Source organism: Canis lupus, chromosome 10 (assembly GCF_003254725.2).
Source record: "Canis lupus dingo isolate Sandy chromosome 10, ASM325472v2, whole genome shotgun sequence".
NCBI classification, from domain to species: Eukaryota; Metazoa; Chordata; class Mammalia; order Carnivora; family Canidae; genus Canis; species Canis lupus.
Window position 1 is genome coordinate 6,262,294 of NC_064252.1, and position 14,445 is coordinate 6,276,738.

General features: G+C 42.5%; 1 protein-coding gene across 4 annotated transcripts in view; it reads right to left on the bottom strand.

Annotated features, from left to right (window-relative positions):
* Positions 1-14,445, bottom strand: part of PPM1H (protein phosphatase, Mg2+/Mn2+ dependent 1H) — a 253,471-nt gene that overhangs the window by 181,192 nt on the left and 57,834 nt on the right. Inside the window, exon 1 of one of the 4 annotated variants that reach the window (XM_025476757.3) lies at positions 692-709. The exons of the other annotated variants lie outside the window; for them this stretch is intronic. Within the exon in view, the coding sequence (XP_025332542.3) occupies positions 692-693 (2 nt within the window). The 5' untranslated portion in view covers positions 694-709. Of the gene's footprint in view, positions 1-691; positions 710-14,445 lie in introns of those variants that run through there. 4 annotated transcript variants of the gene reach the window in all.

Below are 14,445 nucleotides of genomic sequence, written 5' to 3' on the forward strand. Positions count from 1 at the left end.
ACTTAAAAGCCAGCTTAAAGATTTCATGTCACACAAAGGTACCGTATTTGCTATTTACCCTCAAATTACATACAAACGCAAATTATTTAAAATTCTATAAATCCCAAAGATGAGTTAGTAGCAACATGCTGGTAATTTTCATAGTTGGAAATATATCCCTGGAAGAGATACTGAAGGTTTCTCTGAAGGAAGTGATTTAATTAGAAAACAGGCTTCCCCAAAGCATGTGATCTTCAATTCCAGTTCCTCATTAACATTCATCTAGAAAACTCGGGTGTGTGTGTGTGTGTGTGTCGGGGGGGCGGGTCATGCAGCGAGATGGGAGTCTATCTATAAAAAGCAAGGTCAGATCTCTGAATACATACAGGTCACAGTTTTATCACTAGCTATGAAATCAGTCATTTGTTCAAATTTCTGTCCTCCTCCCTCCTCCACAGGTAGACCAAGACACTCAAACTTCTATTTAAAAAGAACCATAAATAAATAAATAAATAAATAAATAAATAAATAAATAAATAAATAAATAAAAAAAAAAAAACCTGCCGTGACTTGCATTTTAAACAGCAGGATACGTTATCTTTAATAACAGCACGGGTCACATTTTGGAGGAAGTTAACTGAGCAAATGGCAGAAAGATGGTTCTTTCACAACTGTAGCCAGCAATCAGAACTCTCAGTAGCTTCTCACTCACATCGGTTGGCCAAGGGCTGGCCTCACTCCTCTTCCAAATGCGAACCGCTGTCTTGTGGAACAACCCCATATGAAAAGCCATCAGCACTCTGCACTCAAAAATCTGAAGTCAGCAAGCGGATTACCTGAATGAAGAGGAACAAAGCTATTGCCCAACACCCAGCCTGGGCACTGGGCCCTTCAAATCCCAGAAGACAAAGTCTGCCTTGGTTGTTGCTGTCGGGCCTCGAGCTAGGATTTCCTCAGTAGGGTTCTCTGAGTCTTAAATGATGTTAAAAAATCAGCAGCACAGATTTTTAAAGGCATAAAGCCCATGCTAACAGATCTTCAGGGACACAAGAGGCTGCATGGGAGGGTGCAGGTGGTCCTCTGCCCAGGTGGGGCGGGAGCGGTGAAAGGAACCAACAACCGAGATTTTTGGAAGTATTCCTTACAAGGCTAAAAACCTGGATAAAGATTATTTGGGGGGTTGGGGGGAAAGGAATGGGAAACAGAACAGGTACACAGGTCGATGTCACTTCACCTGACGATCGTGGAAAATCAGAGCTGGGACTTTGGAGACGATTTGGGTGAACGTTTTCAGCTTTCAGCAGGTGAAGAGGCATTAGTACAAAAAATGGTCCAAGCTGTCCAAGGTCACGAGGCAATAACCCCGATTATCAAGTCCTGGATCCTGGCCTAGCGCTGTTCCTGGGCCCGGCGGGCACGGGCAACAGCCTCCCACCGCTCCTGCCCCACCTAAGGGTCACAGCAGAACCACAGCCTCCGCCTCCCAAAGGGCCACTCCCCGCATCCGACCCACAGTGCCCTGACCTGCTGCGGGTGTGGACACGGGGTGGGCTAACGGGCTGGACCGCCTCTTCTGGGTAGTTAGTGCTTGGTCATTTACCAGCACCTTCCACGTCTGTCCCCGTGGCCAGCACTCCTACATCCTGGGGGCTGTGACCCCTCCATCTCTCCAGATAAGAAAACCCCCTCCCGGGTCTACCTACTGCAACAACAACAAGCATGAAGCAAGCGGCGTGGAAACTTCCTGACATGTTTGCAGAAAACAGCATCAAGGTAAAAATCCAAACCAGACCGGGTTAAGAGCCCACCGGGTCCCCTTACTAGCAAAACAAAGCCAGGAGCCTCATTTCTCTCCTCTGTGAGCTGGGACTACAGTGACCACCGTCCCTCCAAGCATCCAAGAGGATTGGGGGTGGGGAGGACCTTGACAGGTGCCTGGGGAGGCAGCCGTCTCCCACTCGATGCCCACTGGCATCATGAGGCGCTGAAATAAAACACTCCAACAAATGACAGGTTTCAAGCCACGGACCCTGTAACTGGACAATCTCACTCTCCTCTTAGGCTACAAAACCTTCAGACGGGGACTTGACAACAGCTGCCACTGGCATTTGTTCCTTCCTCGTCTCTAGTTCTTAAATTGTTTCTTGCTGTATAGACTCTGTGACAACTTTGTCTGCAAGTCGTCTTCTTTCTCTCCTGCGCGTTACACACCTCGTGCATTACAACACCTAACTTCTGCTTCACTCCCAGGAGTCGCTTCTTTAGTTCCCGAAGAGAAACCATATATGGTTGTGCAGAAACAAGTGGATGAGGAAGTGAACCCTCACTGCTGAGACTTCATGGAAGGAAGGTCTCAATGACCGTAGAGCCTCGGCCCAAATGCCTCCTGGCAAGAACGTTCTATCTGGGGTTCCGGTGATGCGTGCAGCAAAGGGGACAGCATGAGCATAGCCTGAACCCAGCTCCAGCTGATTATGGGAATATGGCTCAGTACTGTCAAGTCACCTGGTGTTTGAATAGAAGCCAAGACTCTATATTGTGGAAAATTTCTACATTTGAAAACACTGTGGGGGCCAAATAGAACTCACTTACGAGAAAGCTTGGTTCATGGGTCACCTACGTCTTCATTTGTTGCCTTACCCAACTGCAGAGGAACCCTGCTCTGGAGCTTACCTGGAAACGTAAGAGCACAGAGATCATGAAAGCCCTAGAGAGCAAGCGCACTACTAGCTAAGAAGGATGAAATCTTAGAATCCCTGGCAATAAGGCAGATCAAGAGATCAGAGCTAGGATGCAAGATGCCTGCAGTCATAAATGCTGCTCCCAGGAGAGTCAGGGACTCCAGGGACTCCTCTGGTCTGAGAAGACCTTCCTGAGAGGTTTTTGTGCAAAAGCACAGATATACAGGCTTCTGACTGTATATGAATGCACTGACTCTAAATAAGCTTGAACGTCTGACAGTAGTGAATTCCCGTGAATACTTCTGAACCTTATACTTCAAGGCTTTCAGAAACATGAATGATATATGATCTTCAGGTCTCTTTCAAAGACTGCTTTCGATGCAACAACTCATGCCTCTTAAAACATCATTTATGTAAGGGCAAAAGTGAAAAGAACTTACAATAAAAAGAAATGTAAAAAAAAACCTTGGCGAGCTTGATGTACAGACAGTTACCTTTCCTGATGAAGTCAATCTGGTGGTAGTAAAAGAAAAATCAGTCACTTCAATATTTTCTTTAGAAATGTCTGACTCACGGAATAGTCAACTTTAAAAAGTTTGCTAAGAAAACCCGTTAGTCAGAGATGTCATTTTCTCCTATATAAAAGGTGGAAGTACAGTAAAGCACCAATTCATCTGTTGTTGTTTAACACGTTTCAATCTTTTTAAAGTGCTTTAGTGAAAATTTAATCATTTTCTTAATAAAGAAATTTTGTTCTCCAAGATAGAATAGTATCATACGGGGGCAATCCCTGGGTGGCTCCAGCGATTTAGCACCTGCCTTGGGCCCAGGGCATGATCCTGGAGTCCTGGGATCGAGTCCCACGTCGGGCTCCCTGCATGGGGAGTGCTTCTCCCTCTGCCTGTGTTTCTGCCTCTCTCTCTCTCTCTCTCTGTCTTTCATGAATAAATAAAATCTTTAAAAAAATAGTATCATACAACCCTAAGAATTACTCGAAGGCTTAAATCCACTGGAATTCTAATATACAAAATGAATTCTACCTACAGAGCTGTCTAAATGAAAATAATTACAACTCCAACCACTCTGTTACTCATATATGTGGGCTTTAGAAACCAAATATTCCTCTTCAGAGATAATCATCTAAACTGTGAGGGGTGGGGGTTCTGGCTCTATGGCTAAGTTGCTTATTCAATTCATTCCTTTTCTCAGAGGGGCATCTGAGTGGCTCAGTCAGTTAAGCATCTGCCTTCGGCTCAGGTCATGATCTGAGGGTCTTGGGATCGAACCCCGAGTGGGGCTCTCTGCTCAGTGGAGAGCCTGCTTCTCTCTCTGCCCCTTACCCCACTCCTGCTTATTCTCTCTTTCTGCCTCAAATAAATACAATCTTAAAAAGAAAAAAGAAGTGCCATTGCCATTTTCAACAAACTGAAATTTGGAAAGTTTTACATTTGTTTAGTAAAAAATTAATATGGCACTGGAGGATTGCTGTTACTGTTGCTTTAAGCCATGGCTTTAATCAAAGTGAACAAAAAGGAAGAGCTGAGAATGGAGATTTGGGGAAAGAAGCAGAATTAATGTTAAAGTTGGAAAAAGGTTTAACAATACTCTCTGCTTTGACAGACATAAGAAACAGAGCCCTAGAAGACAACATAGGTCATTGCCAAACAGCAGAATTCAGGGATCCTAAACTCTTCCCCAAAGCTTTCTCCCCTATTGAGGCTCCTAATAAAAATGGACAGAACAGACGCACCTGGCTGGCTCAGTAAGCATGTGGCTCAATCTTGGAGTGTAGAGATTACTTACTTAATAAAACTTCTTTAAAAAAAATTGACAATACACCTAATTTTGGAACACAAGGATCTTTTCTTGCTCCATTCATACACAATGTTATAATCACATTTTCCTTTCCACTTACACTCCCCTTCAGCACTGACTTAGTTTGGAGTAGTAGCTCTATTGCAGGGGACGTTTGGCAATGTCTGGAGATATTCTGGTGTAGCAACCAAGCAAGGGAGATTCTCCTGGCATCTAAAGGGTAAAGGTCTGAGATGCTATTGAACATCCTACAATGCACAGGGCAACTCTCTAGAAAAAAAAAGAATTATCCCACCCAAAATGTGAAAAGTGCCAAGGTTCAGAAACCCTGGCCCACAGGCAATAAAAGAAGTGGGCATTTCTTCTACAGAACAAGTCTGCATCGAGAAAGTTGAATATGAAGAAAAAAAGTAAGTTGGATATGGTGTTATTGTTCAAAACTGGTACAGGACTTGTAAGATACGTACCGATATTGATAAAAGAAAAACAAAAAAGAGTATCTATGTATACACACACATACATGAATAAAATAGACATTTCACTTGAAGAAATAAGATAATACAAACCCAGAGTGGCTGCTTGCTTTGCTAACATTCTCACATACACAACTAGGATTTGCCATAAATATTGATGGTTTTGTCTGGTTGTATAAGCTACTCAGAACTTGTCCAATGATATTTAGAATCATTCTTGTCAGTTTCGATTAACCAATTTATTTTTATTTTGCAACAAGAGATACTTAAAATTACATGAAAAAAAATTCTTATTGAAATTCATGTAGGAAAAATTAATTGTGCAAATTTAAGGCTCTCTTTAAGCCCTGAACTCTTCCTTGCCTATTAAGAAAAAAATTCTTAAAGTAACCCTTTCTACAACTGGAATCATCACATCACAGTGGAACACATTTCTATACGCTCCTGCAATTTGGGTAAAATAACCATGCTGTACTGAGAAGGATGCTTTGAATGTGCACTCAGGGAAGTTAAGCCTATAAGGCACAAATGGGAGTAAGCTGTCCCCCCAACCTACTACATGAGTCTTAGAAATAATTTCTCGGTCTAAGAAGCCTCAAAGTAATATTTTAGGTTTATTTTAAGGGCTACACTTTAAGATGATAATTTGAACACCCATAATGGGACGTGATGAGCTACCAGTAACATACAAAGTATCTGGCAACGTGAAGCTCCTATTTCAGAAAGAGGACGACTCATTATTAGTGCAGATAAACGGCCTTTTGTCAGCAGAGGGGAAGAATGTCCAGCTGAAAGGCCAAATCTTGTGGACGATTGTTTTTCCTTTTGTTCATTTTTTCCAATTAAGTTGGTCTGTCACTAGTGAGGTCTGTCAAGAAGCCATTCCTAGGGGCTCAGCCCATCTTCTCAGTTTATTTAGGAGCCCGACAAGTGCCTGGTGTGGTGTGAGCTCTTCAAAAGGACCTCATCCAATCTCATCTGCTCCCCTGAATAACCTGCCACGCCAGCGGGCTCCCTGTCACCCCGCAAGTGCCACCCTGAGACACATTTATTCAGGTAGGTCCTCTCCCTTCCCCATCCCACCTTCATGCCCTCCACTCCTCCACTGCTCTAGTCAAACCACACACCGTGTAGGGTTCAGCTTCTAGTTTTAACCTCTCTGCTCCAGGGGCTTCCCTCGTGGATCTCACCCTCCTTCGAATCCCTACTGCGTTCCTCTGGATTACTTACTCATTCTGGCCCGTTATTATTTGTTCCCTCTCTTCCTATTAAAGGCCTCACTTCTAATAGGCTTCTCTGTCTGGTTAAAGATAAATATAAAAAAAGCATCTTTCCAGATTCCCTATAAAGTTCAACTGAACACTCAACTTATTCTTGACCAGGAGTAACTGTTTCACAGGAGGAACAGAAGAGGATTCAGCAGAGAAGTTAGGACTATTAGGCCCCAGTTTATTTTACAAATCTCCTAAACACTTAATTCTGCACAAGACCCTATTTCAGTGTGTGTTTACAGAAGCCAAAGTCTATGGTGAATTCCAAGTGTCTCCTTCCAAAGACTCAGAATAGGGGGCGGGGGGGGGGGGGGTGTCACTGGAATACGGAACTGCTGAGAAGAAAAGTCACAAGACTCACATAAAGCTTCCTCTTACTTTCTTCTTCCTGTGTCTTTTGATCCCAGCAAGGCTCCCTGACCCTGTCCTGCTGGTTGTACCTACCCCACTGGGATGTTAATGGCCCGCCCAGTCCCTCCAGCAAGCTAGTCTGCAGTACCAGAATGTACACCACCCACCCCCACCCCTCCGCCGCCCTGCTTCCTGGCGTCCACACTCAACATCTCTGAGGATTTTTTAATTTGTTCACGAATTGCTCAACATCCTTACCTCTAAAAAGTGGAGCCTAATTTCCTCCCTCCTGAGCATGGCCTAGACTCAATGACTCTTCTAACATAGGGAATGTGGTAGAAATAATGGTCTATGAAAAAGTAGTAAAAGACATCAAGGCAGGGGTGACTGGCTGGTTCAGTCGGTAGAGCATGCAACTCTTGATCTCGGGGTCGTGCGTTCAAGCCCCATGGGGGGGGGGGCACAGAGCTTACTTTTTAAAAAGACATTGAGGCTTCCTCCTTGCTCTTTCTTTTGGACCATTTGCTCTGGAGAAGCTAGCTGCTGCGTGTGGAGGACATGCAGCAAAGAACAGAGGTTTCCCTCTAAGGACTGGCACAAACTTGCCAAGTGTATGAGTGAGCCATCCTTGAAACAGACCCTCCAGCCCCAGGCAAACCTCCAGATTATCTTTGGTGATGGCAAATATCTACAAGGTAAACTCATGAGACTCAGCCAGAGCCACCCAGATAAGCTGTTCCCCATTCCTGACCTACAGAAACATGTCTGATTATAGATAATAGACGTTTGTTCTAGGCCACGAAGCCTAGTGGTCTGTTGCACAGCAATAAGTAACCCAGCACTCTTCTTTCCCCGTGCCATCCTTCAGGATGGAGTCCCTGGCACCCACCTCTATGAAGAAGCTCCTTTGAGGCCAGTCCAAACCAGTATTACCCTGCTCTGCTGTTCCCCCGCCCCCAAGTTTCCGCCACCCCCAACCTCAGGGCTGCACAGACCATGGGCATTCCACAAATGTTTTTTCAAGAAATACCTCCTGTTCCAGCCTTGCCTGTGGCTCATTCACAGCCCAGAAAAATGCACCAGAAGAGCAGAGTTGATCCTGAACTGCTCACACAACTTAATGCAGAGCATGATAATTTGTTCTGTGCCTCTTGATTACGAAGGGTTGATTATTAATACAGGCTCTGAATGCTTTGGAGCATTCAGTCTGGCTTAGACTCTTCATCTGTCTGTGCTAATTTAATGCTAAATCCTAACTCTGATGCCTTTATCTCCACAGTGCTCACATCTGATAATCAGTCATTTACCACACATTAGCAGTGGTGAAAATTCTATTTTACACCAGATCAAGGAGCCTTCAAACTTTTTATCCTTAGCTTTTCCCTTGGATTGTTTGGCCCCTCTTATCTTGCTCCTGAATTTACCTTCCTGCCTCCTCCCACAGACATTATAGTGCTAAATATAACACAGGGAAACAAAACATTCTATGACATCATTATAGCTGATACAATTACTTTAAACCAGCTTCCCCTTCCGGAAAGGTCTTATGAGTAAATTCATCCAGTAACGGAAGCAAACATTCTTCTGGAATTTGCTTATGATGTCCAAAGGGCAGCATTAGAAGCAAAACACGCTACTTTTCCCTGGGCTCCAACATACTTGTGTAATGTGCCCATATTACATTCCAGGGCCATTCCAAGGGAGGGGCTGGTTCTGGTTTGGCCGTTATGGTTTTGGTTTCTCACCACTTCTAAGGAGCAATAGAACCGTGGGACTCTGGCAAGGTCAAGATTAAGCAGCATAGGTTGCCAAATAAATGATGACCCCTTATGCCCTAGTTTACCTAAACCTGCATGATACCAAGGCTGGATTTTTTGCCTTAATACCAAGAACAGCTCAAAGTCAATCAAATTTCTTTTCTTTTTTTTTTTTTATTAAGATTTTATTTATTTCATTCATGAGAGACAAAGAGGCAGAGAGGCAGAGGGAGAAGCAGGCTCCCTGTGAGGAGGCCGATGTGGGACTTGATCCCAGGACCCTGGGACCATGACCTGAGCTGAAGGCAGACACTCAACCACTGAGCCACCCAGGCAGCCCAATCAAATTTCTTCTAAGAGATATCTTATATGAGATCATGGACCTCTGCTCACTATACACTCCCTTAACAGAATCTAGAAATTAAGGCATTTTTGTATTATATTCCCTCTAATGATGACATAACATCTGAACTTGTAGAACATGTAGGTCCCAAGCAGGTACCTGCTTCCTGCCACTGCCATCAGTGAAGCACTTCCTGCCTTGGTGGCCATACTGACTTCTCACCACTCTGGCAGTAAAAGGGAACCCGGGCTATGTGATACAGTCCTACCTCCACTCTTACCCACTCCCTCCAAAACAAACCCATGGCTGAATTTTAAAAACCAGGTTGACAAGCACTGGACACCAACTTATTAACCACTTGTCAAACATTTACTATTTCTGTAGTAACTAATCTCAACAGATAATGAGCTTGAATTTTAACTTTTAAACAATATTCACGCTTCCATGGAAGACCTTATCATACACAGTGCACGTATTACCAGAAGATGAATACCTGGGGGTATGGGGGGTGCAAATGTGGGAAAAAGAAATCACTCCAGAAATGATGAAAAATCACAGCAGGAAATGGCTATTTCCATATGCATGAGTGCCCACGCTGGGCAAACGCTGGGCAAAGAGCTTTTTGTGCATTTTCATAAAATGCCCTGAAAGTCCAATGAGTTCCTGAGGATACCTCACTTCTCACTCATTCACCTGAAGACCATGACTAGATACCCTGAATGCCAGATAATTAGAATACAATGTAGTAAGTACAACAGCCGATGTGAAAGGTGCCATAAAAAAAAATTAGAGGTATTCTGGAAAAACTTTCCAAAGGAGGTGACTAAAGGATTTCATGATCTCATGTCCAAACTGTACACTTCTTCTCAGCTGCTACATCCTCCTTTCATGGCTTTATGCTTCATCTTGAATTCATATAATTTATCTTTATCCCTTTCTCCCACTACTTCTCTTTTCTCCAAATTTCTACTAATGTATAATTTACATACAGTAACATTCTCCCTTTGAATATTTTTGTGATTGTTAACAAACACAAATAATCATGTAACCATAACCACAGTCAAGTCACAAAACCGTTCTGTCACACCTCCCCCACCAAAACTGTCCCATGCACCCCCTTCCAGTAAGCCCTCTCCCTCGATCAGCAGAGGGCCTAGCTCATCATGGATGCTCAGTGAAGATGTGCTGAACAAATATTTCAGGGTTACTTTACCCCAGAAATTATAAAAGCATTGAGGGAGGAGAGGGAAAAACAAAACAAACTTACAAAACAAGAACCCACAATGACTACACAATGCTGTGAGATAAATGTTATCACAAAAATATAGGCAAGGTATTATGGAACGAGATGAAAGGAAATAAAACCAAGACTGGAGATACCTGGAGTTTGGGAGGGCATTCAAAGACAAAGTCAATCTTGAACAGTACTGAAAAAATTCCAAACTAATGAAAGGGAAGGAGCCTAGGTAAACTTCAGGTCTGGCCATGAGCCTACAGGATTTGGGGGACCCTGGAAGTTTTCAGTAATCAGATTTGTCACAAGCAACATAGAAGAGAGATGAGGGATAGGCTGTAGCTAAGGAGACCAGTGAGGAGGTCATTTCAGTTTGGGGTTGAGAGACTAAGGCAAGATGGTAACAGCAGCAGTGGAGAAAAAAAGAAGAATCTACAGGATGTAAACAGATGACACGTGCTGAATGGGTAAGAAGAGACGATTTCCAAGTTCCTGGCTTTGGCAGTTGGACAGTGTGGTTCTGTGAATATGGCAGGTAGGGATATGGAGGGATGACAGGTTGTTTCTTAAGCTGAGGAACACTCAGGGCCTTAATGTCAAAAGTAGGGTCTTAAAGAACATATGAGGAGAAAAAGAACATATAGAAAAGGATTTGAATAGACATTCCTCCTAAGAAGCACACAAATGGCCCATAAGCACATGAAAAAGTACCCAACATTTAATCATTAGGGAAATGCAAATCAAACCCACAACAAAATAGTACTTCACATTCGCTAAGACAGTTATTACCAATAACTAACCAACCAACCAACCAACCAACCAACAAGTGTTGGCAAGAATGTGGAACAACATACACGCTGGTGGGAATATAAAATGGTACAGTCGCTTTGGAAAACACTTTGGCAGCTCCTAAAAAAGTTAAATAGAAAAAAAAAAGTTAAATAGAGTTACCATAAGATCCTGCAGTTCTACTCCTAAGTATATGATCAAGAAAGCTGAAAATACACGTTCATGCAAAAACTTACATACAGATGCTCATGACATCATTATTCATAATAGTCAAAAAGTAGAAACAACCCAAATATCCATCAACTGATGAACAGAAAAACAAAATGTGGTATATCCATACCATAGAATATCACTTGGCCAGGGGCACCTGGGTGGGGCAGTCAGTTGAGTGTCCCACTCTTGGTTTTGGCTCCAGTGGTACCTCAGGGTCATAGGATCCAACCCTATACCGGGTCTGTGTGTAGCACAAATTCTGCTGGGATTCTCTCTCTCTCTCTCTCTCTAAAATAAATAAAATTTTTAAAAAGAGTCTTACTTGGCCATAAAAAGAAGTATGTACTGACACATATTACAACATGGACAAACCTTGAAAATCACATGCTGAAAGAGGTCAGATACAAAGACCATCTATTGTGTGATTCCATTTATAGAAAGTCCAGAATAGGCAAATTCATAGAGACAGCAAGTAGATTAGTGGTTGTCAGGGGCTGGGGAGTACGAGGAATCATTGTTGCCTTTTTGAGGCAATGAGAAGTCACTGAAATTAAATAATTGTGCTATTTGTACAACCTTGCAAATACAGTGAAAACCACTGAATTGTGCATTTTTTTTTAATTGTGCATTTTAAAGGGATGAATTTATGGTATGTGAGTTATATCTCAATTTAAAAAAAAACAAGAGAACTTATGGCTGACATACGGCAGACCTGTGGGCATCTGTAACTTCCACCATGGAGCACAGAATAATAACTTCCAAATTTGCAAAATCATACCAGAAGCTCTTACTAAGGTTTTAAAACTTAGATCTGTGGAAATAAATGCAGCATTTAGCTTCCTGCCAAATGTTTCTTCATAAGCTGATGTGCAGCTTTTGCAATCTCATGAGAATTTCTGAAATGAAGTATAAACATGTTAATTGGGAGAACACAACCTCAATGATTTTCTGCTCTAGCCTAAGAACCCCCACATCTAAGGAGGCCGTTTTAATTCATTACGAGACAGAAGGATGACGACATCAAAAGCAATTAGGACATGGTACCACCAACACAGGTGTGCTAAGAGAAATGCCCATGGTTCCAGATGCTGCATTACAGCCTGCTCTCAACTCCCAAGTCACTAAGACACAATACCAGCTGGACAGGCAACAGGATGAGGCACCTTTTGGATTCTAAGACCTTATTTTAATATTTTATTTATTCTGAAATCAAGAATTTTATAAATGACTTAAGATTAAATATGATGGTATCTTTTTACTAAGATACTGCCACTAAATTTTTGGTATAGTTTAAAATGAATTGATATCAATGGGTAGACTACTAAAATGGTATTAGCTGCAGACACATATCCCAGCTCAATCTATCAGATATTTTTTAATGCCCTACATGATTTCTGTGTCGAAAAAAAATAATTACATTTGCATACATTTTAGTAGTCAGTCAACATGCAAAAACAGTTGAGAGTTGCTCTCTAGCTAGCAAATGTTGACCAAAATATACTGCCCTTAGACCAATCAGAAGACATGGAAAATGTTTGCCCAAAGGAGTCTACAAATCCACAAAATAGTCACTGCATTCATAAGTACCCTACACAAATGAAATTACTCAACTAAAATATACTGCCTAGAAATGTATGTACAAAGTATGTGAAAGGAGGCACTTTAAGCAGTTATTAAATTTTTCCACTATTTTGAATTTATTTTTTTTAAGATTTTATTTATTCATGAGAATACACAGAGAGGAGAGAGAGAGAGAGAGGCAGAGACACAGGCAGAGGGAGAAACAGGCTCCATGCAGGGAGCCTGACATGGGACTCGATCCCGGGTCTCCAGGATCAGGCCCTGGGCTGAAGGCAGCGCTAAATTGCTGAGCCACCCGGGCCGCCCCACAATTTTGAATTTAAACACTACTTTCGGCATATCATACCTTACACGTTTCCAAAGAATATTTACATACATTATTTCATTCGGTCTTTCCTGAGAACAAAATGATCTAAGAAATAAAAATAGTTAATATTTTTCTTGCCAATCTATTTTATAGTAAAGAAACAATGAAACAGGGTTGCAGTATGTTTCTAAAACAACAGACCTGGTTGGTGTCAGGGTTAGAACTCTATTTCAAGATGTCTCTCTCTGAATTCAGTTGTCTTTCCACTATGGCATGTGGATCCCCAGGGGAAATGGTGTGGAAATTGGGAAGACTAAGCATTAGCACCCTTCTTACGTGGCATGTGTCTGCCACAGGAGGCGTTAGCACAGATCCTGGCTGGATGTCCCCATGCAGCTCTGCACATCCCCAACCACACACATTCACACTTTCTGTGCCTGGCGTCCGCTCATTTCCCAAGCTTTTGCGTAGGCCCAGCTCCAGGTCCCTCAGATCCCATTATCCTCTGCTAGTCATTAACAAGGCAATGGCATTAAGAACAAAGGTACGCTACCATGGGTTCCCAAGAACTTAAGGCTACAAAGTGACTCATTTGATCTTTACAACATCCCCTCAATGTAGGTAGGTCAAGATCATGATCCCCAACTTAAACCTAAGGCAACTGGGATGGAGGGAGCTTGAGAGGTTAGACAAAGCTGCTAAACGACAGAACAAGGTCTAGAATCCACTTCTTTTTATTGATTCAATGGTAGAGCACTTTCTCCTTTAAAAGATAGATGGTAAGATAGAAAATGGACATAGCGCGAATCTATTCATCTACATATTCACTCAACAAATATTTAAGTACACCGTATACATCAGGATGTGTAAAAGGTTGTGGGGCTAGAGTGGAAAACAAAAAACGTAGTCTCTAGTCCCATAAACTTCAGTTTATGAGGACACAGATTTAATAACAAATAATTACAAATTGTAATTGCTCAGAAGGAAAATAACCCAGAACTATGAGAGAAGGTAACAAAGAGTCCTAACCTGGGTAAGAATGTCAGAGAAAACTTCTCTGAGGAAGTTACATTTAAGTTGAGGTATGAAATCAGCCAGGTGAGGAAGGAGGGAGAAGAGTGGTTCTTACAGCGGCAAGCAGGCAGAGGAAAACATGTGCAAAGGCCCTGAGGCCAAGAATATCTTGGAAGATGGACCATGCGCTGGGAGACTATTCCAGAGGCAGATCATGTGCTCACTGCAGACTGTAAAGAATTTTGGTTTTTATCCAAAATGTAAGAGGCACTCACTACAGGACTATAAGCAAGGGGATGCTGTGCTCTGACTTGTGTTTTTAGAAGGTTATTTTGGCTGCCATCCAGTCTACAAAGTGAATTGGAGGGACACAAGAATAGACAGTGGGGACAGCACTTAGATCATGGCTAGATAGTGGCTGGTACAGGGTGGTGGCAACATAGATGGAGAGGAAGGACCATGAAATGAGAATGAAGACTGGTTGGGCAAACTCAAAGAACCAGGGAACTGGAGCTCTAAAAGTCCATGGGTACACCTTTAACATCTTAACCTCAAATAAATTTTAAAAGCAAGGCTAGAACCTGAAGTGAAGAGAAAGGTCAAGTTCTACTGGCTGGGGCAGCTGTCTCCAAATTAC